Below are 27,925 nucleotides of genomic sequence, written 5' to 3'. Positions count from 1 at the left end.
TGATTTTCCTGGTTGGAAATGCATCATATTCTTGGAAACAGGTTCACTGAGCCACTGAACTATGCATCTCACAATGAAAGACCATCATTTTCTTACTGGCAATAACACATAAGAGGAAAAACAAGCACTTCAAATAAATGCTACTCTCGACTGCTCCCTTGTCACATTGGGTTGCAACATCGGGTGGCTTTGCATGTTTGATTTGGCAGAATTTTATGCCAGATACGCTTACTGACGCAACTTCAAAAGACAATGACATATTTCACTGATTTAACTCTTGGGTCCAATGGCTCTGTCATGGAATCCTTACACAGTGGTGTTACACTGTTTGCTGTCACTGAATGCAGAAAACACCCTTATTGCAACAGTACAGCTACATACTTCAGATACAGTACTGTATCTTATCCTTGAGGAATAGACTTTCAGCAAGACAATGCTAAACCCCAAATTGCATGTATAAAAAGAGGATTGCTTCATACTTGAAGAATCCAGATGCTGAACTAGCCTGCCTCCAATCCTGTTCAGCAGCTATAATCAGACAAGAATGGGTAAACATTCCCCAACCAAAAGCCCAGAAACTCATCTACTCACTTCCCAGACATTGCTGTTAAAAAGAGAGACGATGCTACACGGTGGTAAAAATTACATTTTTTGTCTATATTCTATTTGAATAAAATAAAATTTGAATAAAATGTGGGTTTATGAGATTTTCAAATCAATGCTTCCTATTTATATTTAAAATTTACATAGCGCCCCAACTTTTTGGAAATGGGGCTGTATATTTGGTCAAGCCACATGTTACGTTGTTGTTTAAAAAAAAATTTCTGACAAAATTCTTATATTTAACACAAATAAAATTAAGTAAATGTTGACAGTGTAACTTAAATCTAGTTGCAACTTTTCTCAGCGGTGACTTTGAAGGTCTGAAACTTTTTTTAAATAATGTGATGTATAAAACCTTGATGTAACAGTATAAAGAGCGAAATAGGCGGTATCCACCAATGTGGTTCTCTTTGAAGAAAGCCAAACCTATCTCCCCTAAAGCACCTAGCTGGTTTAAATAATACAAAACACAAAGGTATCAAAAAGCTACAGTAACATTAAAAGCATGATATATTTTATAAGAGATCTTATTTATACCAGGGATCTGTATGAGAAAAGAAAGAAAGAAAGAAAACTGCTAGTGTGTGATTTCCTTTTACTTTAGTTTTAACTTCTTTTTTTTTCTTCTTTCAGTGAAAAGGATAAAAGTGTAACAGAAGATGGAAAATGTAGCACGAAATCTTGGCTACTTTGTTATTCTGCATGTTAATAAGTGTGCTGTGAGCTCTGTGGATTGTCAAACTTTTAGGGGTTTTTTTTGGTCTTTTTTCACTAAGCTGACCTGCTGCTCATGCTGGCCTCAAATTTAACATGTAGATATGAAATGGATAGTCGACGTTCTTAGGAAAATAGCAAATGTACTGTTATACAGTAGTTCTTTTTACTACTGTGTGTGCTTCTAGTGTAAACAAGATCACTTTTGATTTGAAAGTGGGAAGTCAAGTAAAAATTGCTAGGTCCAATATTACACTTCATTTAAAAACACACACACACATCAAGCAAAACAGTATAATTTCATCACAAATTAAGCGGGAACGCATATATAGTTTTCCCTCTTGGGGCCAAGTCTAAAGCTAACTAGGGGTAGCCTTTTTTGAACAGGGATTTCTTAAAGATTAATTTCTGTGGGCGCTGTGTAATGATTAATATCTGAAAACAGTCTAGCCAGCATTTGCTCATGAGGCCATTGCGAGGTTTTACAGCTCTCTCGGACACATGACTAACCCCAGAGTTCATACCATCTGTGTTTGGCTAATGCCAGTAATAATCGCTGCAGATTAATCATCAGGCCTTGACTGTCAAAGACGTCATAATAAAGCAACTTCTCAAAAGTGCTATTTATCAGGCATGCTATAGAGCAAAGCCTGTAATCTGAATCAGTAGGGGAAGAGTGAGCTCTTTGTTGCTCGCTGAGCTCACGAGACTGTGTGCGATGGGGCCAGTTTGGCTAGCGAACCATAAATTGCAAACTCATAAGGGGGAAAACTTCAATCCCGTCACGTTTCTGGAGTAAGTCGAACAGCGCAAACAGCCTGCAGTAACGCATTTGCAGCTGAGCTGATTTTTAGTATACCCCCTGCTTCTTGTTTTCTTCTCATTATGCCCCTTCACCCACTGGCTGTGGTCACGGTTGTGCTCTTCTTGTTTATTTCACCGAATTTGATATGCTACTCCCATACTGCCAGATGATTATCTCTCTCTCTCTCTCTTTGACCTTTACTGTGTTTTCATTCTTTTGTATCTCACTCCCAGCAATAATCTGGTAGCTCTCTTGATATGTCTTGATGCCAATGTGTGCATGTGTCACCACATCATCTTCTGTCTTGATTTTTATTGTCTTTCCCCGTGTCCGTCTATAATCCCTTTATAGAGCTGTCCAGAGTGTATAAGTGCGCACTCATTTATGCTGAGCTCATGCCCAAAAAGACCTGGTACTCTTTCTTTTCCACTACTGGGGATTTTGCCAGACTAAAAACACAGAGGGAAAACAGGAAAAATCTGTTCTCCTTTTCCGGTCAAAGAGTCAAGGAAAACGGGACAGAAAGCAGCACAAGGGAGGATATGATGACATCTTTCATTGTGATATTGTTAATTGTTGTAGCTGCGTACTGAACAAACTCAACCGTCACCATTATTTAGTGGCAGGTGTACTCCATTTTCTCTATACGCTCAGAGAAAGCTGAGAGCAGCAAGATTCCCTGGTAGGACAAGAAATACAGTATATAAACCTCCGAGCTCTGAGTCTCAGAGGCTTCAAATTTGTTTTTCTTGTTTTATCTTCCTCATGCGTCATAATGGAAGCCAGTGAGATAGTTTCACTCTGCACTGATTACTTGGAGGTCATGGTTTGTGAGAAATGTGGAGGAGGAAGGACAATAAGAGACTCACAGTTGTGTTGTATTTTTCCTGCTGTGGGACACTCCTCGCAGCCCATCTGTGCTGATAGGAAGTCGAGCACCCATGTGTGTAGGCCATGCTGACGTCAATTGGACTTGAAGAACCAGTGCAGCAAGAACCAATATCGACACCTCCCTCCTCTTTTTCTTTCACTTGTTGCCTTCTACCTAATCTGAATCTAAACCAGTAGGTGCTTCTGTTGTTCTCACACTTTGGTTTTTTCTCGGTGCCTCCATAATGACACTTCACGGGAATTTTGCGCATTACCAAGTCACAGTTTCCTCCTTGAATAACGAAGGCCTGCTGCTTATATTTGCATTTGTGAAAAGAGTCAAAGATAACATTTTATCCTGGCTGGGAAAACATCTAACTCAGTACTTTTATGGAAATTTAAAAGAGGAACTATATTTCCTTATGTAAATGTGTGTTGTGTGCAAAGGGACAATCTATTTGAACACTGCAGAGGCGTGAAATAAGCAATCCATTGTGTATGCCACTTTCACGTGTTTGAAACCCAAACTATTATTTTTGCTAACAACTGTGCAGACTTCAGTTGCATGCAAGAATCCCCATCTGTGTAAATGCATTACAGCACATGCATTGGAGAACAATTGGACATCACTGGCTGTTCCATTTGTTTTCTTTGCTTTTTTTCAGTTCAGCATCTTTCTTTTTTGGCTCACTCAAAACTTTAACTGAGCATCATTCTGCTCAAGCATCAAAACCTGGAATTTGTAATCTCAGAAATTGCAAAAGCCATATAAACAGCACAGACAGTTAGTAGTATGTGTGTTGCAGGGTGCAACATTTCCCAGAATCATTCATTCTGATAAGGGTGATAATGAACTCCCTTTTCTTTCTTTAACAGAAGGCTTATTCACTCACCTGACAGGCACACTTTGGTGACATGGGGCTGATTTGTAGCGGGAGATCTCCTGCAACAGAGAAATAATTTACAAAGTTTTAAAAATTAGGAGCCTGGAAAAATGCTTCCATCATTTATTTATTTATTTATTTCATTTGGTTCCAGTCGGTCTTTGTTGCCATAAGATAAACACAAAACAACTCCCTTGGTTCTCTGAACAGGTCTCAGGCTTGCGGTGACCCTTTTCTCTGAGGTCAGATTGACTCAGTGTGCACCTCTGGTAAATTTGATGCAACTACAACCACTGACCCAATTCAGTGATCACTGGAAACCTGCGAGCACTTCCATGTAAAAGATGATGTTTGTGCCTCTCAAAACAAAAAACAGAATTGAAATGTCACTGTGTCCAGTTTTGTGTCACCAGCAAAAGGCTCTTGAGATATGTGAATTTATATTTGCGAGACTTCTTCACAAGCCCACAGCATTATAAAAGTTTCTGAAGCTTTGGTGCCCCCAAGTGGAGCATGCTGGCATCTCCAACCATTGTCAAAACAGACACTTATGAGCCACAACATTAAAACTACCGACAGGTAAAGTGACAAACACTGATTATCTTCTTATCTGGTGCCTTCTATAAAACAACACATGGCACAATCAGAAGTCCTAGTCTGATTTTAATGGTGTGGCTTACTGGTGTATCTCCAAAAACTAAGATCCACAGGCAGATTTTTCCTCAATAAAAAATAAATATTAAATTGTGGATCATAAAAACTCTAAGTACAGAAACTAATAATGATCCCACTTACTTATTAGATACACACTGTACATTTGTCAAGGTGGTGAAGTTGTTCCTAACTGTCCGAAGACTTGCCAGAACCTAAAGAGAAGATCAAAAGACTGACGTAAGAGAAAGAATGTGCAAAAAGTAAAAGTGAAATTTAAAACAAGACATTTTGCATGAAAATAAAATAGTGTGAAAAATGTTTAAGGACTATAACTTACCTCTCACAGGAGAGCATGGAGAATAACCTTTGCTATTGACCATGTGTTTAAAAGAGAGGTGTTTTAAAGAATTGTGATTCTTTTATTTTATGACTAGTTTGGGGCAAATTACTGTTTTTAATAATGTAATTAAATAATATGGCACTAAATATCTCTATATTATTTATAGATTTCTATACTGTTTGTCTGAAAAGGTTTCTGCAATGAAGCTGAAATCCGAGTGTAGAGTTCTTCTGCCATGCCGATGTTGTTATATATCCTCATTGCCAATTGTGGGCAAAGAGTTCAATATGGCGCCATGGGACATTTAGATTAAAAAGTTATTGTGAGAAATTGTGTTTTATATTCTGAGATAATTGATGCTCTTTGTACTTGATCTATGGAGCTATGACAAGCTCTTACCTGGGCAAACGGTGTCACAATCAAGTCTTCTCCATGTCTGAAAAATGAGAGTAATGAAAGGAAAGCCTGTTACACAAACAGACAAACACATAGCTAACTGTAGTGTAATGTGACAATGCTGTGATTAAAACCACTCACAATTCTCCAACGATGGAAGAATTTCGGGATAAGGATTTTGGTGATAGCTCATAGTCGCTGTCAGAGCGGTACAGGAAGGACTCCCGCCGCTGGCCGTAAGCTGCCAAATTGGGATGAAGAACCAGACCTGAACCTGGGGATGCCTGAGGGTCTGATGGGCTGCAGCACACTGATGGGCCATTCTCCCCTTCAAAACTAAAAGAAAGTTAAAAAAAAAAAAAACAATCCAGGGGGAGAGAAGAAAATATCAGGATGTGATTCTTTACAATGCAAAGCAAGTTCTTTAAATCTATTAGTTTTAAAAGCATAAGCCAAAGTCTGATTGATCATCAATCTTGCCATTTAGATTTAACTTTTAAATCATCATCGTCATCTTGAATATACCTTCCGTAATCTACCTGTAAGTACTGGCTTGCAAAACATGTTGACAAATCCTATCCAGGAAGTAGATTATTGCATAAATCCTAAATAATTACTCATCCATTCATCCACAGCTGAAAAAAACAACAACTATAACACTCATAAAATAAGTATGCTTCACTGTCTGTACAAGCAGGGCTGGTTTTACTGTAATCTGCCCGTCTGGTTTGTTTCTTACGGGAACACTGTCCATGACAGTTCCATTCAAACTCAGCAGTTAGGAAATGACATACAAAGAGTGACCAGCTGCCTGATGTGTGATTAAAGGCACATTTTTGCTTTTTTACTAACTACGTTTTCTTTTACAGTAACTGATGCACTCACAAGCATCTGCCTACATCTTGATTACCTTCCCTCATTGTTTAAGATGAATGTATTTGAACACTAAAATTGAACTAATGATAATAAAAAAATTTAAAAGGAAGACAATACAATATTGTAGAATTTATGGCTTTTCTTAGCATGTGATGCTTACAACCTTGATGCCATCTAAAAAATTCATATATATTAAAATTGTTTTTAAAATTGACAAGCAGAAATCAGAAAGAGCAACCAGAGAACTCATGCTCAGAGCAAAAATAAACCAACATGCTAACTGCTAAATGCAGCTTTCCTCAATAGTTGTTTGATCAATAAAAACCACCACAGATGCACACAGAGACATAATCTGTTTGTCACCACAGAGTTTATGTAGAGCACCGGGACGAGTTATTGTGTAACCAGATGATTGGGTCAGATGGACAGGAGTTTAGAGGTGCAAGGTCAAACTGTCAGTGCCCAGCAGGAATAGCAGATGCCACAAACCATGAAATGGAAAAATAACTCAGAGTCCTTGGCTTGATTACCATTTACATACTTCATTTTATTAGAAGTGCCACTTCATGTTTTCTCCACGTTATAGCCCGCCTCTTTAATTTCTGCTACATGTGGGATTAACTAGGCACGTGTCCCATTGAGACAGTCCCACACCTCTGCCAGAGAAGCTCAGATTAATGTGAGAACTCTGATTACACACATGCAGGAAGACCAGCGTCATCTGTGTTGTGCTTTGCGTCATTCAGTTTCAGCAAACAACATATTTTAACTACAGCGATCTAATCCCACAGTGTGAAACCAATCAAGAACCTTCAGTAAATATGCACTACAGTGGAAATGAAAAGGTTAAAAGAAAAAGAGCATCATGTTAAAATCTACCAGTGAAGTTATTTTTCTAAAATATTGACATGTAGAGTGAAAAAAGGACTCATATGCATATATAAAATACTCAGTGCAATAAAAAAAAGAGAAAACTACTGAAACATCACCTTGGAGCTGAGAGGTGTGCTCTGTTGACAACTTCCTCACTGAAGTCAAAATGTCCAGCTCTGTACCTAGGAGACCTTCGAAACATTTTTCTCCCTCTTCAAGGTCCACATCGAGCAACATAAAACAGTGACACTGTCTGCTCACTCATACATACACACACACTTTTGCAGCCTCCCCTTTCTGTCCAGTAGCAGCCCACGTGCTGGAATAACGTAGGCTTGGCAGATGCTAACATGCAGATCTGGGCTGAAGCGCAGGAAAAACGCACCAGCAGTCGCTCTGTTTATCTGGCCGCCTGTCCTTTATCCCTCTGTATTAAAACACAGCGCCGACAAGACTTTACAGTGGGACGTCGCGATTACGTTGAAAATCCAGATCCTCATTTATTTGCCAACTTTGGAGATTATAGTTAATGTGCATTTAATGTACACTGTACATATTTCCCCAGATGAGAAAAAAAACCATCTGTGTGTTAAGAGACAGTACAGTGACTGTGTGGTGTAAAATAAAGAGGAGAACTAGCAGGAGGTTTCTGATGCCGTGATGTGTTATTAAAGCTGCAATATGGCTAACACTATTACTGTGCTCTTCTTCTGATAGTAGACAATGTATTATTAGAAATTCTCTGGTACTTAGCTACTATTTATAAAACTCAATGTCCATAGCAGTAGTTGATTTCTGTGATTAGGCTGAAGGTCTGTTGACTTGGTTGACATGTGGAAGACTGAGGAGAACCAGAGCTTAAGTAAAAGCCTTCCACATACAGTATATACAGCGGGGTCACAGTTCCACGTAGGCCTGGAAATCGTCAGGAAATCTGATGCTTGGATTAACATTTAAAACCACCAGAGATTATGAGGGGTACAATGAATTTTACAGACTACTAATCAAATCAAAGATAATTTATGATCTGACCACAATGTCAGATTTCAACTTGCATGTCACTGTCTGGTACAGCAAAACATTGCTCACTAAGCAGCCTTGTGGTAGTGGGACTTGGATCATAAGTAGGTGAAAGTGTCAAATTACTTTTCTAGTTGCATGATAACCAGATGTATCTAAAGAACAACCAGACAGGTCAGAAGTAGTCACGCTATCAGCAGATTGATATGTTTTTTCACTTAGACATGAAAGTTACAAATTAATTTGATCAAAGACAGAGGGTCCCAAATAGAAAATAGGAAAAAAAAAGTACTGTCAAAAAATGGCCTGACGCTAAATGGCTTCTCAGGAGAAAAAACAAGGCTAAACTCTTTGGACTGGATAGAACCATTACCAATGTTTCACAACTGACGATTGAGGGAAAAAAAATCCTCTTTCCTGATGAATTCAAGTTTGTGGCATTAACAGAAGGATTTATTTAAGAAGGGAAACAAAGGAGAGAATCGTGCCGTAGTCTATAAAAACAACATGGGCTAGCCACACACATTAATGTAAGTACATCCCAGAGGAGAAAGTCCCAGCACGCTGCTTTGCTCAGCGTGTACTTTTAAAAATATTTTAAGAACTAAAACATTTGTGATGAAATCACGCCCCAAGGGTGAATTTCATCATCTGAGTATTTCAACACTCTGTACGTACAGCACAGGGATGTCTGCCAATCGCTTTGGTCTTGGAATCACAAATGGCTTTCCAGAGATGTCTCACACTTTTATCGTAATAAAGTGTTTGCTGTGTGTTTTATTGCAAGCTTGCAGTGACAACCCCATGATATTGGGCTATATGAATAAACTTTACCTTATGTAAGGTATGACATAAAGGGGACTGTTTCCTGTTAATATATCTTTTTTTTTATGTGTTATTTCAGGGTCTTTTTCCAAGGCATCTTTCCACACCAATGAGTTATTTTTTAAAAATGAGTCCCCTGAGCTCTAACTCATCCTGGAGCAGGGACATTTTTGACAACCTGAAATAAACTACTTCTAAATAAGGGTCCGCCTGAGTTACTAAATAAATCCACAATCACGACTACCTGCTGTAGCTCTTCAAAAACACATTACAGCTGACAAGCAAACCCACTACTTGGGTTTCAATCCTCTATTTTATTTATTTAATTCTCTCTTTAACACCCTCAAAAGAATATCCTTACCATGCGCTGGCTACAGTGAAGCGTCTGTATCGATGTAGACGTCTGATCGTTGCCTGCTTGCCTGAGGATCTTGGTGAGAGTTTCTGGCCAGAATGACTAGAAGTAACACTGCAACAGTCTGCCTGGCCCAACCCGACCCCTTTGAATTCTATACTAGTTTCCATTAAAGAGTCCGCTTTACAACCAAGTCTGATGCCGGACAAGACTGCACTAAAATATTCACTCACAAACTCAAATAAATATGTCTGAACGTATGATTTATTTTTATTGGTTGATATTATCCAGACAATCCTCCACTGCATTATTCATAATGCTAATCAATATGAACAGAAGCCTTTTTAAACAAGCTGACTGGCTACTCAAAAGCAGCTGGAAAACAAAGCAAAAAGTTATGGGGCGTCTCCAGTGTTGTGCAATAAACAGAGCAAAAGTTTCTCTGCTCCTGACCTGTAATCCAGATAAATCCAACCCATGTTTTTCAAAAGCACGAGGACATAGTATAAGCCTTATACAGATGAAAGCAACAAAAAATACAGACACCAGATAAAATAGATTCAAAAGATCTCAAAAAGCGAAAGTAGTTTGGTGGGATGAATTATAATTGCTCAACGAAATAATACATATGGGAAACTGCTATTCAGCAACTTCAAGTGTGTGCATGTTCTTCCCATGTCTGTGTGGGTTTTTCTGGGGAACTCTGGCTTCCTCCCGCATTCAATAGACATGAATCTTAGTTTGACTGGTGATTCTAAATTTGCCGTAACGTGAATGCGTTGTCTACCTCTTTGTGTTGGCACTGCGACAGACACATGAGCTGTCGAGTATGTACCCCGTCTTTCACCCCCAAAAAATTCATAAATGCCAACTTTGTTGCTTGCTTGCAAATCTAATGTCAGATCTAGATGGGAGAAAACACCGGCCTCCCGCTGTTACCCGGTACACAAGCTGTGCTGCTTTTCTCAAATTACTACATTATTACTGCAGCACAACAAAAGCACAAACGCAGAGAAGTACAAGGAAAAAAAATAATGCCCAAACGTGCGCAGCATCGGTGCCGCCTTATAAAGCGTTTGAGCGTGTCAGTGTGTTTATCACAGCCTCACCTGTCAGGGTCAGCCTGTGTGATGTCAATGCGAGGCAGAGAGGCGATGGGCAGGCTCGTGGGTCTGCTATGGGTTACGGGATCTTCTTCTGGTGTTAGCGGCCTTCCCCTTTCCCTCTCCTTCTCTGCCTGTCGCCATGACAACGGAGGCAGCTGCAGATTGCCAGAAAACCGCCTGTGGACTTTGAACACCTCCACCCCGAGAGTGTTGCCTGCAGAAAACTGTCCCACAGGAGGCTCCTTATTTTCCTGACAGAAAGGAGATAATGAATGTTTAGCTTTGATACGAAATTGTCTCAGAAAAAGAAAATCAGTAAGGGAAAATGTTAAAGAAGTAAAAAATGTGCATAGCACATAAGAAATACTATAAATAAGAGGATAAAATGTAAAACCATGGGGGAAAAACGTGATTTAAAAAATAAAAATGGATGGATGAAATTAAAACCTTGAAGTTTTATGCATTCACAGGCCAGTGAAACTACTTTACATCCATGTCTTACCTTTCTATGTAAATGTCCTTCTTATTAGACATTTGTTTGAACTTTTGTCAAAATTTGCACATGTAGTGTGAGTTGTAGCCAAAAATATATTTTGTGACCTCTGACCACTAAATTATAATCGCATCATCCTTCAGCCAACAAACATTTGCACTTAATTCATGTGAATTCAAGCCTTAGGTTTTTTCGGTCAACTGCAAAACCTAAAGCTTCCAGCTATGGTTGGAAATGCAAAAATAAATAAATAATAATAAATAAAAAGTGCCAGCTGATATGTCGATGAAGCTGTGCAGAGTGTAAATATTGTATGTTTAGTGCGCCTTCTTTGGCATGAAGTTTCCAGTATGGATCACAGAGTGATTCATTGAAATGATGGGTTGTAAACAAGTCAGCGTACTGAGGAAACAGAAATGGGCTGCCAGAGCTCATTCTGCATATATCAAACAATTTATGTTCACAGCATGCAAGAAGAAATTAAACACGTCAAAGATTTCATGCAGACAAGCAGCATATGAAGCACAATAACAATGAGAGGGGGAAAGGACGGGGACTGAAGAATTCCTAGAATGGGTCTGAGGCTATCGAGCAATGATTTGGTTTTTTATGTCAATGTGGCCACAGGAGGCTAGACAGACAAGAAGAGTGAGAAATACAGAAGCTGACAGCTAGTGTGAAAAGGAAAGAGCGCGAAGCTACAGTCTAACCTCCCTGTGATCCAGACGGAAAGCTTACCACTGTTTAACAACAACAACAAGGCTCTTTAACCCAGTCAGTATCTGATATCCGAGGCAAATACTCTTATGTTGCCCTGCAGTGTTATTTTCTAATGTAAATATTTCATATACACAACAGTCTTAGTATAGATTTTTTAAGAGAGCTGTGAACACGTGGAACAACTTGAAAAATGAACTTAGTGCTCTCTAGTGGACAAACCATGCAATGATTCATTCAAATAAACCTATTTCACAGACACCATTTAGAAATGAAACTGGGGTTTAAAAAGTAGTGAGGGCCAGAACTGTTTGTTTTAATGTATCACATTTAAATTACAGCACTTCTGATCCAATGACCCAAAGAAAAGGCTACACTTCTGCAGAAACCAAGTCCTAGAGTTGCAATATAATGAAAACCAGAAACTGTAATGAATTTATTCTGTACACTTCCCCATTCTGAAATATAGAAGACGGATGCTGAAATAAAAATAACAAAATACATAATTATTCCTTTGAAATTAAAACAGCACAAAGTAAAAGTCACTTACTCGATTGCTGTGGTTCTGATTCACTACTCATGCCTAAGCCAATCAAATATCATTACACACTGATTCACCTCTCATTTTGAAAAAATAAAATAAAATAAAATAAAATGTAGATCCAGACTTTAGTGATGTTATAGTTGGTTAAGGCCATGTATGAAATTGTAGGCAAACACAACTGTTACTAATGGCATTAATGAAGATTCTTTACATGATATCTCATTAATTACATGGTAACACTGGGAGTTTAATCTTTGTTTAATATCACATTTAAGTCAGTGTAACAAAGAGCCAAAAACACAGGATCAAAATTGGGAAGCACATTTGATGACAACAGTGAGGAATAATTATATGGCAACTTTCAAAAACATAATTATGCTTTCAATATTTGGATTAATAAAAAGTAATACGATAACATTAATATGCTAACTCGATAACAGCAATATTTCAAAAAGTAAGGAAAATTGTGTTTAATCAATTATTTCAACAAATCTGATACCGTTGGACATCCTGTTCATTTCCCCTAAAATGTCCCACATTTGTAAGGAAAATGCATTTGTGGGTGGAGCAGCAGAGTTCAATATGTGGATGGCGCCCATGAAAAACATGACAAATCTTCTCTGTCAAACTCGAAATGACCACTGAGAAAAACATTCCAGGTAATACGGTTATCCAGTTACAGCAGTGATTCTTCACTGGTGTATGGAAAGCACATGGTAAACTCAACTGAGTGTTCAAACGGATAGATGTTTGGACAACATATAGATATTATTTAACTGACAGTGTACACAGCCAGGTGTCTGTCTAATGGGAGAAATGAGAGAAAGATTATGTCATCCCATTTCCTCTTTCCAATCAATGTGACTGACAAGTAATAGCAGGAAAGTACCCTGCAAGACATAAATGAGAGATAACTGCAAAAAAGACGGGAACAGGGAAGGAAAAGACTCCGAATGACAGAGTGAACACGAGATAGTTGAAGAAACCAATGCAGAGATGGGAGTGTGCTGTCCTTTCTGATTGTCAGTAAACCCACTGCGCTTCACTCCCCGGCTCGTTCTGTGCAATTTGCCTGACATATTGCTCCTGTCTTTTTTTTTTTTTTTTTTTTTTTTAACTCTTTATTTTGTACTTTTTCCTTTGTATTACATACGGACAAGACAATAATAATAATAACACAACAACAAACACAAAAAAAAAAAATAATAAATAAAAAAAAAAAAAAAAAAAAAAAAAAAAAAAAAAAAAAAACCCCGAGAGGTCCCGCCCTATAAGGCTGACTGAGACTTATAAATTATCCATTTTGTCCACTGTTTTCGGTGTTTGTCAGATTTCAGTCTCAGAGTGTAAGTCATTTTTTCCATTGTATATATGTCCTCGATTACGTCCATCCAGTCTTCCAGTTTTAAAGGATCGCTTTTCAGCCAATTCTTTGTTATCACCTTTTTGCTTGACAACAACATAATCTTAAACAAATACCAGTCCTCCTTTTTTACATTTTCCCATATTCCAAAATACATTACTCGTGCCTCACACAGTACTTCATACCCCAGCACCTTCGTCATTGTTGCCGCGATTCTTTCCCAATATGATTTAATATATTTACACTTCCAAAACACATGTGAGTGATTGGCGTTCCAGTCTCCACATAATCTCCAGCATTGTTGGGGTGTTTTCAACTGCTTGCTTTTGATATACGGAGTAATAAAAAACCTAATCACATTTTTCCAGCCATATTCTCTCCATCGTCTAGAGCTAGTGGAGTTATGCTGTGTGAGACATAAGGATCGCCAATCATCCTCTGACAACTCAATTTGTAGTTCCGATTCCCACTTTTGTTTAATATATAATGTTTCATTCCTATTCGAATTTTGTAGGCCATCATATAATTTCGACAGAATTCCTGATGGAAGATTTTTATATGCACCTGTTATTGTTCCTATTATACGATTTCTTTCTCTCGAGAGCTTCTTTCTTTTTAAAGATATATTCTTCCTCTCCCAGGAAAATGGGTGAAAATTAAATCTGGCAAAACATAAACTGTCCGGAAAACCAATCGAAGTTTGTTTCCATTTACTAAACCACTTGTCAAGCAGAGAACTAAATAGTCTCCTGTCAATATGTCAGTGTTATTGGGTAAATTATTTATTATTTGTTTATTGATTGCAACTGTTGTCTCGCTATGTAATTCTATTTCTCCACTGATCACTTGCCCATGACATCAGGAAGAAAGTATAAGGCCAATTCACCTTGTATATAAAGTATAAGCCAGGGGTCGAAACATTAGTAAACCTGGATTTGTAATGTGTGTCAGAACATGGTCATAAAAGGAAAGGAACTAAGATGAAAGGGAAAACAACAGATCTCAAACGGAGGTAGTGTAGCTGCACAGAGTCAAACAGAGGTGGAGTGGGTGTTTTCTCCAGGAAGATGAAAGGCCTTTCTTGGCTGCAGAGCTGAAACAGCTCCAGTGTTTTGTGGGGCACTTCCAAAAAGCCTTTTTGAGAAAGGCGATCATAAATGAGACGGCTTTAGGAGTGAAGCTCCAACAGCATGGCTTTATGTAGTGACTGAATTAATAAACCTTTCAGCAAAGACGGGAAAAATGACTCTTGCTTTAATTATGTAAGTGCTACAGAATCTAAAAGAAAGGTAGGACACATCAAACACTGTCGCATAGCGAATTCATGCTTAAGGAGCTATTAATCTTCTCTGTGAAGCAAACAAAAACCTCAAGCTTGGAAATGAACACAATTAACACACACAGTGGATAAAAAGAAATAAACAAATCTCTTTGAATAAAGTAATCTCTGTTACACTTTCAAAACTACCAAACGCCAACATGTGAGTCATTTAGGGAACACTACAGCAGCCCACAGCCACAGCCAAATTCTCACATAGTGGGAAACACTGCAGTGCACAGCTATAAAAAGCAGTGTAAGTAATTACTGAAAAAACAGAACAAGTAGAGAAAAAATATTTAAGGCACACCAACATACTATGTAGTACATCCACTCACCAGCCAGTTTATTAGGTACACCTTACTAGTATCAGTTTGGAACCCCTTTTGTCAGAGGTGCTTTACTTCAAAGAGGTGCCGGACAACACATTACAATACTGGTACCATATGATACTGAAATCAACTTTCTTTTCCATTCAGAGCTTCAGTAGGACGCCTTCACCATGCACCGAATGTATTGAGTTACTGGCTGATTAGATATTTGCCCTAACAAACTGTAGTAAGGGAAAGAAGCAGCCGACATCATAAGGTTCAGAAAAGAGAGCTCTATTATGAAGCTATCAAAAATGTGACCACCATTACCAAAACAAATGTTTGCATTAGAGTAAAAATACAAAAAAAGTAAAAAATGTTATACATCTTGTCATGATTAACCATCATGTTACTTTACACTGGATATTTCCTTCAGCTAAGAAGCAAACACAGCACAGAAATGCTTTGCATTAGGCAGGCAATACATTTAAACAAGAAATACATTTTTGTATAGCGTAATAAATAAGGGGATAGAGGGTGATAAAGGCCAGTCACAGCAGGAAAACTTTCATCATCCAGAATTTTACTTGGCCTCTGTGCTCGTGTTGGACAGTGTCAGTGTAAATGAACTGGCCTGCCTGCCCAGTCATAAACACCACTGACACAGAGGAGAAGCAGATGGGCCTCTCTGTCAGATCCTTGTCCTTCCTCCTCTTATCCATGTTTCCATTCAGTCTATGCCCTGAATGTTTCCTAGTGTGAGCTGTACTTTAACACGTTCATCCTCGGCTCGCTCTGCCTCTTGCTTCTAAAGTCACTCCTCAACTCTCAATCTTCATCTTCTTCACTTTCTCGTACACACACAAATCATGAACACATGCACAAACACACACACACCAGCTCCCTCTCTGCAGTGTATTCTGCCAGATAGCGGTCTGTTGTGTACAGTACAGTCATCTGTTTGTGAGTCACTGACAGCCACACAGACATACTGCAGTGTGTTTTCCTGCTAGAGCTCAATCTACCTTTATTCAGAAGGAAACACAAGGAAGACAAATATTACAAAATATATGGAAATTGCACAAATACGGAACCAGAAACCTTAAAGGTGAGGCACAGAATTTCAGATAAAAGGAAATTACATATTGCAGGCTAATGAATGCATGGACGGACTCATGATTTAGCAGATGGTTGGTGGGGAAAAAAATCAGCACTTACATCACCTGGTGTTACTCCATGCGCACTCCTACTTTTCTTCATCCTGAGGGATGCGCAGCCAGACTCTCCGTCTCTGTGTCAGATCCTCCAAAAATTCAGTTCTTTCCTGCGTCCTGTGCTGTGGGCAGCTTCACCAATACGCCTGCACACGGGAAGCAGGGAGGGTGTGGGAAACAATGTTAAAGTAGCAAATTCCAAAAGTTATTCTGCCTCAATCATAGTAAATCTGTCTGCATTTGATGTCAGACTTGCTTTAGCCTTGCATCAGACTTGAACAGTTTTGACCGGCTATGTGGTGTACATGCAGTGAATAATTTGATACAAAGAAACAACCCTGCATGAGCTGTGATACATTGCTTTTCTATACGCATTTAAAAATCAGTGATTTACCAATTCCATCATTTGGATAAAAAGCATATAAAAGGTAATATAAATTAAAGGCAGTAAAAACCCTTCAGAAAACTGTAAGACACAACTGGAAAGCTTAGCATACTTTCAGTGTTAATGCTAAAGCAACAACAATCACGTTTACAAGCATTCTATCTATGCCAGCAGTGTGGCTTAGAGAGGCAATGCCATTATGTTAGCCTTAGTTAGTCATTGTGAATCAGAATGAAATACATTTATTTGTTGCCATCAAATTTTCTACAGACATTCTTGGTCTCAAGAAATAAAGCCTAGGGCCTTTTTTCGAATGGTCATAATGAAAGTGACATTCCTTACTGTAAGTGAAATATCTTTGACAACTATTGGATGGATGGACACAGAATGTGATCATGTCTTTGTTCTGATCGCTTGCTGATCACATATTCTGTATCATGTGCCCCTCTTAGTCTTGTCTTTCTTAAAACCGCACACAAGCCTCTTAAATATTAAGTGTTTAAACAAGCACTACTGTAAAAAAAGGGTTTGTTAAAAAAAAAGAACCACGGTTTGTTTTTTTATAGTATGCTAAGAATTACTCATTAGTTAGGGGTGTGATACATACAGTTGTGCCTGAAGGCTTTTTAGTGAGATGCTGCTCACTGCAGAGCCCAGGACTGTTTGTCGGAAAGTCTTTCACGCACAAGCTAATATAGTGAAACGGTATATTTTCCAAATCAACACACAGGATTTGAACCCCAGTTTGTTGGGTGAAGGCACTGATTAAGCCATTCATTTCCCACATCATACCAATAATTTGTACCTTGCCACTTGACACTACCTCATCTAACTTTCATCTAACTGAAAGCAGAATAAAGGATTTTGAAAATGATCATGGTGTGATCGTATCCAGCATCTATGGAGGTCCGAACATTCTGACCTCAACAACGAACAATATACACTTTTATACCCATTAGGTTAAAGTCCCCAGCTGTCTGATAGAGGACATGCATTGCTGTTAGCAAATGAGTGGCACCCGACTTGGTCTACAGAGCTGGCCTAGGTCAAGTTCCACTCATTTGGCTTTGTAGTGAGTATCACTTTGACTGCTTGCTTTTAACCCAGTTCCAGTTTCTGCCAGCTTCTCTGAATGTAGTGACTGCGCCCTCACCAATTATAGAACAACCACAGCTGGTGGAAAATCACCACAAGGCAGGAATGACTGACAATGTGACAGACATAAATCAATGTTTTCCATGTCATGATTGATTCCCACAGTGTGGCACCCACATTAACCTGATTTTGGCTGGCACTGTGTCCTCGCTAATAGATGTTCAAAACAATTACCTAGTGTATGTGCGGTGTGAAAGTGACTTCAAACTGCCCTCCCAATGAAAAAGTGACTGTTCCATATAAAGTGTTTTGCTTTTTTACTACAAACTGACAGTTGTTTATAAACTACGCCACGTGTAGATCATTTTCTGAAAAGTTAAACAATTAATTCAAATAATTTTGAGAGCTTTTTAAATCCTCAGCAAGACTCCTTGGGTATCCCCAACCTTTTCTTCTGAAGTGTGCTTTTCTTTAGATATTTCTTTCATTTATTTTAACTATAGCATTAACTAATAAAATATCCATTTTAACCGTGGCACTGTTTCAAACAGTGTGCAAATATGTTGTAAAAGTTTCATAAGATTTACTTTTTTGCACAACTGTAAACAATTACATTAAAAATAATAATAGAAATGGAAAGGTACAAAGATGAATGTACAATAAACCAGCCAACAAACTGATATATTTATGATAACCTTTGATACAGAAATCCTGAAAACACTACAGTACTTGCTTTAGGTAACGTATGCAGCTGCAATTCTTCTGACAGGAGCAACATGCTCATCTATCCTTGTGTGGGGAAAGAAATGCCCACAATCATGGGAAAAACTACACACTGAAAATGGCAACTAGTGCAGCTGGCACTGTGACATTTCTTTTTAAGACTCTAAGAGTCAATCATTTTTATATAATTTAAATTGACAGAATAATTTCCTCAAACTTAAGACATATTTGAACATTTTCACCCCTCTTAAATAAAAAAATCTTAATCTGTTGTACTAATACAAGGGAAAGCAATAATATTAGTCTAAAGAGTTCTTAGTATTATTGGCTTTGAGTCACAATTTTGGGATGTGTGATAAATTGCACTGAACTATTTTCTAACAACTACCCAATAAAATATTTTTAAACATGACTAAGGCTGAGACTTCACTAGCATTTATAATGTTTTATGGAAAAACCATTATCAAAGGCAAAGTTGTTTTTTTCTGTTAAAGTAAGTGCTAACCTATAATTGCCCCAATTATTAAAATTTCACAAATTTCACACAAGTTGTGTGATTGGAATGTTCTTTCTTGATTATTAATAAACATATCATTAACAACAAGCTACAGATTTGCCAATTATTTACTTCAAAAGCGACACCTACACCAGGAAGAAAACACTGTAAGAGTATTCTTAAAGGTATATATTCCCATGCCCTCGCATAAAGGTCATGTTACAGATTATCAGCCTGACCTACAAGGACTATTGTAGTGAAAAAGGACTGCAGACAGATGGTGAAGGGCTATGCAGAATCATGCAATATAAGCCCAGCACTGATAGACGTAATCCTACAATAGTTTTAAAGCTTTAACACTATTAGCACAATTAATCAAAGGAAAAGATGACTGTGTCCTTGCTTCATCAGAGATGCTGAGAAGCATGTGCTCAGTGTACAATATGCCCAAAAGTCCCAATTTAGTGTAAGTGTATAGATGTAATACATTTTTTAAACAAGGAGTCATGGGAGTTCGCAGTCTCTATGAGACCACTTATTGTGAATTTAGGTAGCATACACTGTTTAATTATTTGTTGCTATGCCACTGAGGCTACAATTTGAAAGCTGTGCCATTTCCAACTGTTCCAACTTTTACTGAGGTAAAACAGCAAAGTTATAATTTGCTTTTTATTATGGTGTTTTGTCAAAGTTTGGTTTAGTTTCCGTTTTGGTTCATTATATTTCAGACGATATTTTAAGGAGATCAGTAGATTGACAACTGAGGCTCACTGTCAACAAGGAGCCATTATATAGATGTACTACTGTTAAAAAAATGTTTGTCACAATCTTACTTTCAAGTCTTGCTCCTTGCCATTTGCCTTAATAAGAATTTCAGGGCTCTGTCAATGCATCTAAGGAAGGGAAAGCCCTTTGAGGCTTGAGCATTTGAGCATGAAAGAACTCTCAATCAAAACATCAGTGGACTTAAGACAGTAGATTACACAGCCTCCACTTACTAGAGAGAGAGAAAAAAAGCTTCCCCTGACCTCCCATTCTCACAGCCTCAGCAAAAGATCACCCCCAGGGGTTGGTCTCTGCCTCTACAAATAATTGATTGTTGATGTGAAGCGGGTACCAGAATGCATGGTCATGAGGCAGCACTCAAGATAGGGATTGTAAGAATTTGGCATGGACTTGAAGAGCACATCAGAGAGCATTGTGCTATATGGATATTATCATTGCATTAAGGGGAAAAAATAACAAAAAATCTTTGCTTAATCTACAACTCGAGAGCAATGCACGAGTCATGGACAGCCTTGGCTTTACCGTAATCAGTCACTGCACAAAACAAAGCTGCCTAAAAAGCTTCAAAGTACACTATAAGTGTAAAATTTCCTAATCAGATAAACTCCATTAGGGGGGCAAATCAAGATATGTGTAAGACAGCATAACAGTACACTGCCTACAAAACATAATTTACATTCCCTACAAGGTGTGATGATACATGATTTTGAGATACATGATAAAGTGCACCAATTAGATTATTAAAATTGTAGTTAGCGATACTATATTTTGTGTGGGGTCTATGGTTTCCTGTCACAGTCCATGTGAACATCAAATAAAACAAAAGCATTGAATTGGGGAAGCAGGGAAATGCCTTAATGCTGTAAGAGCATGCACAGTAAATGGGAAGTTCACAATATTAACAAAAACTAGCGTCTGCAATCAGAGGTCTGCATGGCCGAAAACGAGAAGTGACAAAATTCAGCCATCTGACGAGTTAATCTATGTCACACAGCACCCATGAACAATGGAGAGCTGTGAAGGGTGAGTCATTAATTGAAAATAGCTGGTCACCCACACAAAGGTACCTTTTGTGGTGGTAAAACAAAAAGGGGTAAAGAAAGCATCCGTGGAACTGTGTTAATATTACATTCAGTTACTCTGAAGTCCAACAAGGGGGGCTTTTGAAGCCATCCATGTGTCACAACCCTGAAGGAATAACTTTACATACTAACACGCAAAGATTTGCTTAGATGACATGTATTTGTTTGGCAAACTGACTTCATTGACCTAGCACTGAACTATTCTGTGTTGAATTAAATTAATGTGTGAATGCCAAATGGAGAAGCTAGCACTGGTCACAGGACAAGACAGCTGTCGACATTAGGTTCCATTTGACTGTTATGCCCACCCACGTTTATTCCATCTAAATCCCACTGAATGCACTTTATTCAGTCCTAAAGAACAGCAATTTAAACATGCAGGCTGTTCACAGATTGTATCTCATCTATATGACCAAATGCAAGAGGCTGAGTGCTCTTGTTTTACTGCGTCAGGAAGATAACAAAGACACAATGTTTTTTTCCTCCTGTCATTTCAAATCATAGGATAAACATGCAAAAAAGGGAACTGAAACTCATCCAAATGAAGACTAAGTCAGAGCCACCTGCAGTTTCATTTAAGCCAAAAGACATCAATATGTTATTGTAGGGTGATTCAAATGAAACAGCTCAATGATCGCACACTGCATTTCAAAAACATTTGCACACTTTATCTGTTGAGTCTAATGTGGCAGATATGTAGCTGAAGGTTTACGGCAATCACTATTTACAACCTTCAAAGAGCAAACAGACGACAAGAAAAATAAATAATCAGGCCTCCTGGAGAACAATATCTCCAGAGTCATTTCTTTAATTTGCACAGTTTTAAGGTTACTTACTTACTTATTTATATTTGCACAAGCCTGAAAAATAGTACATGTTGTTGGGCATAATGCTAAAAAAAAAGCTGTTTTTTAGATGTAACAGCTTGAGAAAAATGACAAGCCAAAGTTAGACCCGTTCCCAAGAGGAGAGACACATATGCATTACAAATGGAATTTCAGTGAAAACTATCTAAGCTAGTGACAAGTACTTGCTTTTTTCCCAGAACTTCTGGAATATCTACTTGCCAACTGGAGTAAATGTATAGACACTATTTATAGGCTTCCTGGCTTCATTAAAAAGACAATCACAGAATGTTATATATGATTGAAGAACATCAGCTTTCACAAAAGCACTCCAGGCACCATTTTAGAAAGATCCATATTAATGTAATTCCTACAGCGCTGAATATGATACCAATCAATATTTGCCAGGCTCCTTCAGCACAGAGTTGATCTGTTAATTTCCTCTGAATGTACAAGGTTAAGAACTGCATGTCAAGAAAAATACTTGTTAGACGGTTGCAGCAAGTTTTAGGCAGTCTTATTTTTCTATTTTTATCCATCCGTCCCACACTGTGTGTGTAGGCTTGTTCTACACACAAAGCAGTTGTTGCACTTCATGCAGGTGTACTTATATTTACAAAGTTAGAGCACACTGAAATAATTATGTCCACAAATATGAATAACCATTTCATAGAAAGATACATTGTTACAGATCAGAAATATGTCAGAGGCAATTTTCTACACAGGCTTAAAATGTTTAGACCAAGGAACTGATTAGCTGAAAGTAATCTGTAACTATTATCTGTAACTACAGTACTATTTAGATAACTCACTTTTTAAGCAAGCTTTCAAGCAAAATGCTGCTTGTCTCTACCAGGGGTGCCACCAAGGAGGGGCTAAGGGGGGCACTGCCATACTTAACTTTAATAGCAGAAAATTAACTAGGCATAACACTCCTTTCTCTTTCTTTTTTGCCATATTTTACAAGGACCTATATTTGGCAACAGCATAATAAAACTAGAAATCTGTTTTGGTGTGCCTTCAATAAACAATTGATTAAGAATGAAACACAACTGAATGAACACAACTACAAGTGTTATAAACATTTATCAAATACGTTATGAAGGAAGAAACCTCTCAAAGAGTAATAGTTTTACATTGTTTTTAAGCTTCAATCAACAACTGAATTTCCTAATGTTAATGAGCATTTCTCATTTTAGACTGCTTGCAGTTGAGAGCTCTAAACTAAGTCACATTTGCATTCAGTGCAAAAGCAGATTCAAGCAGAAATGAGCTTTTCAGACGAGCGAGGACTGAGAGGAGTTTGTTGAGGAGGGAGAGAAACAACACACCAATTTGTGGCAGCTGAAATATGACGTCACTGTGGAGGCCACAGGGAACCCACTGCCCTACTGTACAGACACAGAAAGCCAGAGACACAGAGAGAGAGAATGGGTAGGCCAGACTCTCTGAGCCTGTTGGTACTTGTAGATTGTTCTTCTCTCACAGCATGTGCTTGTTATATTGGCACTGTGAATAACAGTAATGGGGGAGGCAGACCGATTTCCAGCTTTGTTGTCTTACAGACTGACTTGATTGGTTTAAAAACATAAATACAAATAAATAAATATTTCATGCAAAAATACCTACCTTAAATAAGATACCTACAATCACCCTCGTGTACTTATCATGTGTAACTAGCAGACTAGCACAAATGACTCATTTATTCATATTCAGCATTCATTAAAAATACTTTTTTTATATTTGGATGAAAGAAATGGCAAAAAATGTTTATTTCATCATGAGCCTTAGATGTTGTGGATTCAGACAAAAAGAACAAAATTACACATAATTGATGGGGATTGGACTCTGGACACATGGCAGCAGTGACTCTGGATGAGTCACTCCTAAGAGTTTCTGACAAAACCAGCAATAATTAGAGAGAGTGCCAGCTTTGAAAAAACACTCACGCTGATTACCCCATCATATTCAAGTCGCTTTAATAACATGCACTCAGGTATTGTTACTGAAGTACTGTCGGTGTCAGCTCTTCATCAAGTATCCATTTACAAGAGGAAACTTGGTGTACCAACTACACAGGCTAAAGCTTTTAGAGTGAAAAATAACAGCTGACTTGGGGAGTAAGGCGGTAACAGAAGGCTTGGCATGGTGTGCAGGATTCGGAGGTGGGGGTGGAGATGGTTCACTGATACGGCCTTTGGTGAGCATCATCACTGGCAACATCCATGTAAACATAACCACAAATCCAGAAATGAATCATTGTGAAGCTTTGATATGCCCTCTTGGGACATACTCCTTAAATTGAAGTGCACAAATTCTTTACAAAAAGTTTCACGTTATCTTGGGGAACCATTTTCTCTTTTCCACCAGCACCTATACCAATATCTGTTCTGCAACGAGAACTAACTAGCCAATATTTCCTTCGTTTGTTGTTGTTAGTATATTCAGGGTTTCTTGCTTCAGATCTGGCCTTTAACAGGAATCTATACACAACTATGTCCACATACTTTAAATTCACTGAGCCTGTGTTACCTTACATGACAGATGTCTGATTTTTCTTTTATATATTTTGGACCATTTCATAAACAAAATATATATATTATATTTGAGTAAACAAAAACAAAATTGATTAAAAAAATTATTGAAAATATGGAATTTAAAACCTTATACTGATAAGCAGATGCCTTCAAATTGCTCAATTTGTCAGACCAACATTTTAAAACCACAATTTAAGGCACTTTAAGAAATCATTTAAGAAAAGTGGGAAATCTGAGGGGAGGATTAGTTATGTATTTTTTCTTGAAAAACAATTTCACACATCATATTAATACCTACCGCATATGAATTCTGAAAATGTCACGTAGTACAAATGCCCATAACCCCATCGCACTGAATTATGGACTTGATATAAAATTATACCGAGCAATTTCAACAAGCAACATACTGCAAGCAGAATTCCTCTGCATGGAAACTAATAGAAAAATATATAATACTCTATAATACCTATAAAGTGGATTCTGGCCACAATATTTCCTCTCAGTGACTGTAAAGGTGTACTTACAGAAGGAGCTGTTCTCCTTGAGACCGTGGTGAACGGGCGAGCAGGAATTCACATCAGCAAATTTTCGACCTGAAGGAGAAACAATGTATGGATTATAACTGGACTGATCACATTTCACTGTGAAATCTTTGAGAAGGAAAAATGCTGACTGATCACAGTATTTTGGTCAGTTGAAACTATACAATTGATTGTAGACCAGCACCAATGGTCCATGATATATCTCTTAGGGGAACCATATACCATATTCTGTGCTTGTGCATTCAATCATGCATGCAGGGATTTCTGTATTTCCAGTCAGCTGGAGTTTCCACCCAAACATGACAAACACCGGCTGGAAGCCAAACATCACAGTTCAGCGACAAGAAAGGCAGGACAGTAACAACATCATCATTAGTACCACCAACCAAGCAACCACTAATCTGTCTGTCTGAAAGCCCGCCTAACAAAAAGCTGTATGTATGTGTCCTCTTTTTCAGCCCTGTCTGAGAATAAAATCACAAAGAGGCCAACTGAATTCATACCCCACGACCCCCAACGGACATCATAAATGCTTTGAGCTGGGCTTAAAGGGAAATGCAACTAAGTTTCAGAAATGTAACATGCGTCAATATGTGACATTCCAGCGAAATGTCACAACTGTGGGGTGTGGGGTGGGAGCTCGTGTCGGATGCAGAACCAACACAAAGCTCTGAAAAGTGATTATTAAGAAGAGGAAAAAAGGAAACCTATGGTTTTTTAATGTTCAAACTTTGGAATAAAAAAAGGCATACATTGAAAAATATACTGTTACAGATCCACGAAGTCAAGTATCTAGATTCACTCCTGCACAAAACAAAAGGCTCCCACAAAAAAGAAACAGAAACTCTCAAAAGTCGGTCTCAATGTTAACAATTGTGAAATTAATAAATGGTGCAAATGACTTATATTATCCACGCTAACAGTACCATTCACAACAAACAGTGTATTTGGAAAGGACCAATGACATCACCAGCCTGCTGACATTTTAGCATCTGTGTGTTGTGCCTTAGTTTTATTGGATATTCATGTACCAATCAATGGCTACTGTTGTGCCCCACTTAGCGCTGTGAAAGATGGTAAAAGACCTTTCATAAGATGACAAACAGTGATGGCTTTAATTAAAGTTCACAAAGTTCAGCACCAATAAAAACTCAAAGGGAGATGATGAACTTGAAAGTGTTGGAGCCATTCCCAGTAAATGTGTCACCACTGTGGACCTATATTCATTAAAGCTAGACACATCAATTACTAGAATATTGTCGTCATTTTTCGAGCAAGTTAAAATAATGAGCCTAACTAGTGCTATCCATAATTGACTGACCTCATCCAACCCTGACTTCACTGCTTAATGGGTTGACAGGTTTTGTTAATGTGGGTCTATCCAAGTTTTCTATCACACCATCTACAGTTCACAAATACTCCCTTTCTCGCCACCCACACAATTGTCACAAACTCAGACATAAATCAAACTCGCTTGTTTAGGAGAGAAATCACTAACTTTGATTTCTTAGGTTAGACTCAGTAAAGTGCGTCTAACCTGAGAATCTAAGAATGTTTTTAGTGTAACGCACACACACACTAAAAAAATTGAACAAGTCGACTGTCAACAGGAAGGGAGATGCCCACAAAGAAAAGTCACCGGAGAGATAAGGAGCAGTCTGCGCAGAGACACGAAAACTGCGTGATATGACTAAATCAAAAGACCTTTCAGTGCAACTCAAGACATCCGAGTGTCGATCGTGTTCCACCCAGAATAGCCTCGGTACAGCTCAAATTACGGAAACCTGTCATCTGAACGTCCTGAAACTCCTTTTTTCGTAAATATCTGAAATAACTAATTCCATTATCCTTTCCTGTACATATTTTAAAGGGATGCTGCACACATTTATCAAAACTTCAAAAATGTCGCGTGGGCTATTGTTGTGTGCTACAGAGGAAAAACAACATAAAGCTCTGAGTGTACAAATGATAAGCTCGGTAAGTTTTTTTCTTTATTTATTTTCCTGGAAGCTAAAGAAAACGACATTTTGTCTATAAGAAAACGGTTAAACGTGGTCTCTTACCAGTAATAGGCTTTATCCGTTTTCCGACGCGCTCGTGTCTACTGCAACACACTGTACGCACTGCTGCGCTCCGAGCACGCGCCCCCTTTTATTAGGTTCCATTTGTGCCATTCGCGCTCGATCCCTTTCACGACCTCGCGAGCGCATCGATTGGCTTTAACATCCACGACGCAAATCCTTCCGCTTACCAATGGCTTTACAGCGCTCACGCCCTCTGTGGCTCCTCACTATTGCTGCCTGTTCGGCATCGTCCATTTGATTTCCTGCCAGCGCAAGATATGGATTACTATTTAATGGCTCTACAAGTCCCTCTGGCCCTCTGGCTTTCATTAACTTCCTCATATGCGGATCGTTTCTGTTAAATAACGGTCAGGGATACTGAGCTAAACTGAAAGTTATCCACACTATTTATATTTATTTTATTTTTATCAAAAAGGTTAATTATATGTTTCACATACAAAATAATTATCTACATGCAGTGATGTGATGGACCTGTCTATAATCTATTATTCTTGCCCATGCCAGCTGGAACTGACTCAAGTTGAAAAGCTGCTACATAGATAAAACAAGCCAGTGCAGAAGAGCAAAGAACTGAAAGTTCACCAATTCAATCTTGAGACTTGCTCTGAAAGTGAATCAGTCCTCGTAGATTCCGAGGTTAAAATGCCCAACTTCAGCAGATTAGATAGAAATGATGGAAGTTTCCATTCTAATTTTATTTTTATAACACCAAATCACAACAATGGCCTCAAGGCGCTAACATTCAAACTAACCCCCTATGAGCAAGCACTTGGGACAGTGGAAAGGAAAAACTCCCTTTTAGCAGGAAGAAACCAGGCTATGAGAGGGACAGCTATCTGCTGGGACTGGTTTGGGGTGAGGGGAGGGAGACAGTTTTTTTTTTTTTAATAACTCATTTGTTTGGAGTTTGGTTTCAAGTTAAGGGTGTGAACATTTTGACTGTGTTCACACAGGCAGTGCTAGCCAGCAACTGTCTGCTAGACCTCGCTTTGCTATTTTGAGTCACTCAGCTAGATCTCTTCACTGTGTTTGTGCTGTTGCTCGCATTTAAAGCATTTTCAGTGGATTC

At 38.3% G+C, this 27,925-nt stretch overlaps 1 protein-coding gene across 2 annotated transcripts in view; it reads right to left on the bottom strand.

Moving 5' to 3' along the window:
* Positions 1–26,905, bottom strand: part of LOC147308817 (3',5'-cyclic-AMP phosphodiesterase 4B-like) — a 45,917-nt gene extending 19,012 nt beyond the window's left edge. The window contains exons 1-8 of one of the 2 annotated variants that reach the window (XM_086272337.1): positions 26,836–26,905; positions 24,755–24,823; positions 16,286–16,427; positions 10,325–10,572; positions 5,408–5,602; positions 5,270–5,306; positions 4,672–4,742; positions 3,886–3,935 (exon numbers count right to left, since the gene is read on the bottom strand). In XM_086272337.1, coding sequence (XP_086128463.1) covers positions 3,886–3,935; positions 4,672–4,742; positions 5,270–5,306; positions 5,408–5,602; positions 10,325–10,572; positions 16,286–16,327 — 643 coding nt within the window. In that variant the 5' untranslated portion in view covers positions 16,328–16,427; positions 24,755–24,823; positions 26,836–26,905. Of the gene's footprint in view, positions 1–3,885; positions 3,936–4,671; positions 4,743–5,269; positions 5,307–5,407; positions 5,603–9,221; positions 9,828–10,324; positions 10,573–16,285; positions 16,428–24,754; positions 24,824–26,835 lie in introns of those variants that run through there. The other variant, XM_086272338.1, reaches the window with a different exon arrangement.
* Between the last annotated feature and the right edge of the window lie 1,020 nt (positions 26,906–27,925).

Source organism: Aulonocara sp. 'chitande type north' Nkhata Bay, linkage group LG18 (assembly GCF_057382095.1).
Source record: "Aulonocara sp. 'chitande type north' Nkhata Bay isolate Kocher_YH1m ecotype deep benthic linkage group LG18, A_spYH_male_GT1.1, whole genome shotgun sequence".
NCBI classification, from domain to species: domain Eukaryota; kingdom Metazoa; phylum Chordata; class Actinopteri; order Cichliformes; family Cichlidae; genus Aulonocara; species Aulonocara sp. 'chitande type north' Nkhata Bay.
This window is presented reverse-complemented; position numbering and strand designations above follow the sequence as displayed.